Here is a 3447-nt window from a genome sequence, read left to right on the forward strand (position 1 = left end):
TCCTACTCACGGGCTGAGGTATTCCCTGGGCAGCCCTCACTGTCCGTCATCCATCCATCACTACCGAAATAAATACAAGTTTAGAGCAAAACCCATTAGAAAATAAAGTGCATCTGGAGTTGAAAAACTTCTGGAAAAAGGGGATTTTTTTTCCTCTTTTTTTTTCTTACAAAAAATATCCTTTAAAAAAAAGAAAAAAAGAAAGGGAGCAAGAGGACAGAGCATGTGGCTCTTGGCATAGGGTCTACAGGGCTGTCCCATTAGGCAGAGGGATCTTAAATCCGCTCTTCAGCAGGGCAAGGCAGATGCATAGACCCAGCAGGCCGGCAAGAAGCACCCCCACCACAGCCTTGAGGCAGGAAGTCCTGCTGCGGATGAAGGTGCCAGGCCCCATGATGCTCAGCAGGGCTGTGCTCACAGTTAATGTGTACAGGATGGAGACTCCTGTGTTGAGGGCCACAATCTTCCCAAACTTGGCAAAAGGGGCAATGATGCAGAAGAACAGCGGGACGGTGGCAATCACTGTGGTGACGGCGCTTGAGACAATTGCCACACCCACGTGACGGACTGCTTCAATTGTCCTCCACTGGCGGCACGCTGTGGGGTCCTGGCAGAAGGGACAGCAGTGTTAAGGGGGAGTGGGGACAAGCACATGGGGCTGCACTGATGTTTTAGCCTTTGAGAGGGTGGCTTAGCTCATGGGGTCCTGGTCCAGGACAAAGATGCTGCATGAGTGCAGATCGGACAGTTCATGCAGTCTCTGAGCGCACTGGGCAAACAGCCATGGTTTAAACCCAGTAGAAGCAAAATCTGCTGGATTTTGTGCCTCTTTTCAGCCACATCAGACTGACTGCTGGGCCTACACAACAGAGGCACTGCATGCAGACACTATACCTGTGATCAGAGATCCCCAAGCTTTTGTGGTCTCCTTCTTCCCAAACCAGGAAAAGATGTTAACAAGGCTGGAGAAGACCTGGAGGTCCAGCACAGTGCAGCAAAGCAATTTGCAGGCTACAGAACAAGTGAAGGGCCATCCCAGCACAAGACTGTCTTCACTGGGGCATGAAAGGGTCTTGCTTTGGACACAGCTGTGGCCAGTAAGAAAGGGACAACCATGTGGGTTGGACCCTCAGCTGGGTTTACTGTACTCAGGTACACAAGCTCATATCGGTCTCTGACCAACCAGCTGGACAAGCAGCAAGCATCCCAGGCATGCTGTGAGGGTGGCAAGATGCATCCTGCCTTGCCCATCATGCCTTAGGTCCTGCATCACAGCCAAGTGGCACGGAGGGCATGAGGGGAATGGATACAAGGCTATAGGAAGGAAAGAGCTCACCTCTGCCTGGTGTAGTGGCAGGTTTTCCCCTGCCAGCAGGTAGCCCTCCACCAAGTGCACGCAGTAATCGACAGAGGAGCCAACGAGAATGGAGAGGGAAATGGCTTCCACAGCTCCCATTTCCCAGCCAGACCAGTACATGATGGTCACCACCAAGCAGACCACCCCTGTGTGAAGAAGGTCATGTTAGGCAAATTTAAAGGACTCTGGGACTGCTGCCCAGGCCTACTGATACAAGTCAATCACTGGGGAGTTTGGGATCGTACCCCTGCAGATCTGCGTGCTAGCCAGTCTGAATCTTGTACACACTCCCTCCTGCCCACAGAGGAAAACACTTCCCTTACCTTCCACTGGCCACAAGGACCGCTCAATCAGGTAATCAGACCTGCTGGGGACAGTGAAGCACCTGATTAAATATTAGGCAAACTGACAGACTGATGCCAATCTAGACTAATGCTTGCTAAATGAATCCAAGCCCAGGCAAGTGTGCCTGTGTGCACACATGCACTACAGGCAAGAGGGCCCTTTGTTTTGGTTGCTGGAGTTACACACAGGCTGAGCGCACGCACAGGTTTTTCTTAAAGGCAAGAGTGATGTTTGTTTGTGAGTCATGTGTGGGAGACTAAGTGGTTTTAAAATGATAGATTTGATTTTTAACTGAGAAGTTTAGCAACACACAGTCCACAATATCATCAAATCACCAGCCAGGGAGAGGGAGCTATTTACAAATTTGCTTCAAATACTAACAAAACCACTAAAATATTCAGCTTTTAAAATCTCCCACTGCTTGGATACAGCAGCCGTGGTGCAGATCCTTGGGAAGTAGTGCAATTGTTATTCAGAGCATGTGGGACTTAATCACATTATTATACATAACAGGCAGGGATGGCATTTGTGTAGCTAAAACCCTTATTTAAACAAATAGAAGGGATTGTGTAGATAAAACACACTGGGAATTAGACACACAAATCTACTTTCCCAATGAGGTTCCTGTGCATTTGTTGAGAGTTTCTCCCATTCACCTAGGTATATCAGGACTGGTTCCTGGAAAGCCAAAAGGGTTTACACAGAGTAAGAGCAATTCAGTTCAAATCACCAGAGACTCAGCAGTGCCACAACTCACCCGTTTCAGACAAAGGGAGAGCTTGACACATTGGAATGTTTTTTTTTTTTTTTTTACCTAAAATGCTGAGCAGCACTGGCAGCAGGAGGAGGATGTGAGTGGTAAACACCGCCACTGCAGCCACACAAATAACCAGCGAGAGGACGAGTCCATACAGGGCACTCTGCACTCCTGGAAGAAAAAAGCCAGCTAATTTGACTCCTGGAAGGTGACATCTGGGATAAAAAAGGCACTGTGTCTCTGCTGGCAACAAGGCAGGCAGGGACTCACACTGGGGGAGACGGGAAGGGAGGATGAAAGTGGAAAGCGGGTGATCAGCTTCTTGCCTCTCACATCAGCAAGGCAGAGTCCCTTGCCTTCTCTATTTCCCTGGGCTGTGCCTAGGATTTTGACAGCATGCACTGCTTGGGGCAGAAACAGGCTTTAGGAGTTTGCACAGCAATGGTAAGGGACTGACGATGTAACACGTGCCCATCAGATGGGACAGAATGTGCTGTGAAGATGTATCGGAGAGCGTGGGCTCCTCAGGGAGAGAAACATGGCAGTCACTTGCCTATAATCTCCATGAAGATCTGCTTCCAGTGCTCACAGGTCTGGAAACCATGCCGGAGAGCAGAGCCCTCTGGGAAGAGCTGGAGTTGCTGCTGCAGGAATGTCTCCCATTTCAGGTAGTCAGCATATGTCTGGAAGGAAGATTTCCCTTTGTAGGTTGTCTGTAAGAAGATGAACATGTTATTCTCATGTCCTGCTCTTTGGGGCAGGGTATGCATGGCAAGGGAAGAGGTAGAACCAGCCAGCTGGATTTGCAGCATCAGGCAGAACTGGCAGTGGCAGATGGGCAAATCTGCTACCAGCTCTTTGCCTGAGCTCTCACGGTAAGAGCAAATTGTGGCATAAGCAGCCATTTCTAGCAATTTGTGAGCACAGGCATCTGTCTGCAACAGGGCACAAACACTAGCAAACACTAAATTATGGCTGCAAATGAAAG

The 3447-nt window shown here is 49.3% G+C and overlaps 1 protein-coding gene across 1 annotated transcript; it reads right to left on the reverse strand.

The window, feature by feature from the left end:
- Window positions 1-244: 244 nt before the first annotated feature.
- On the reverse strand, window positions 245-3172 carry LOC104078705 (patched domain-containing protein 2-like; the record flags this gene model as incomplete). Its single annotated transcript, XM_009580440.1, has 4 exons — window positions 245-607; window positions 1337-1503; window positions 2517-2630; window positions 3013-3172. Coding segments are annotated over 4 exons (804 nt in total), but the record flags the coding sequence as incomplete, so codon positions are not given.
- Window positions 3173-3447: the final 275 nt, after the last annotated feature.

This window comes from Fulmarus glacialis, unplaced genomic scaffold (genome assembly GCF_000690835.1).
Source record: "Fulmarus glacialis isolate BGI_N327 unplaced genomic scaffold, ASM69083v1 scaffold41406, whole genome shotgun sequence".
NCBI classification, from domain to species: Eukaryota; Metazoa; Chordata; class Aves; order Procellariiformes; family Procellariidae; genus Fulmarus; species Fulmarus glacialis.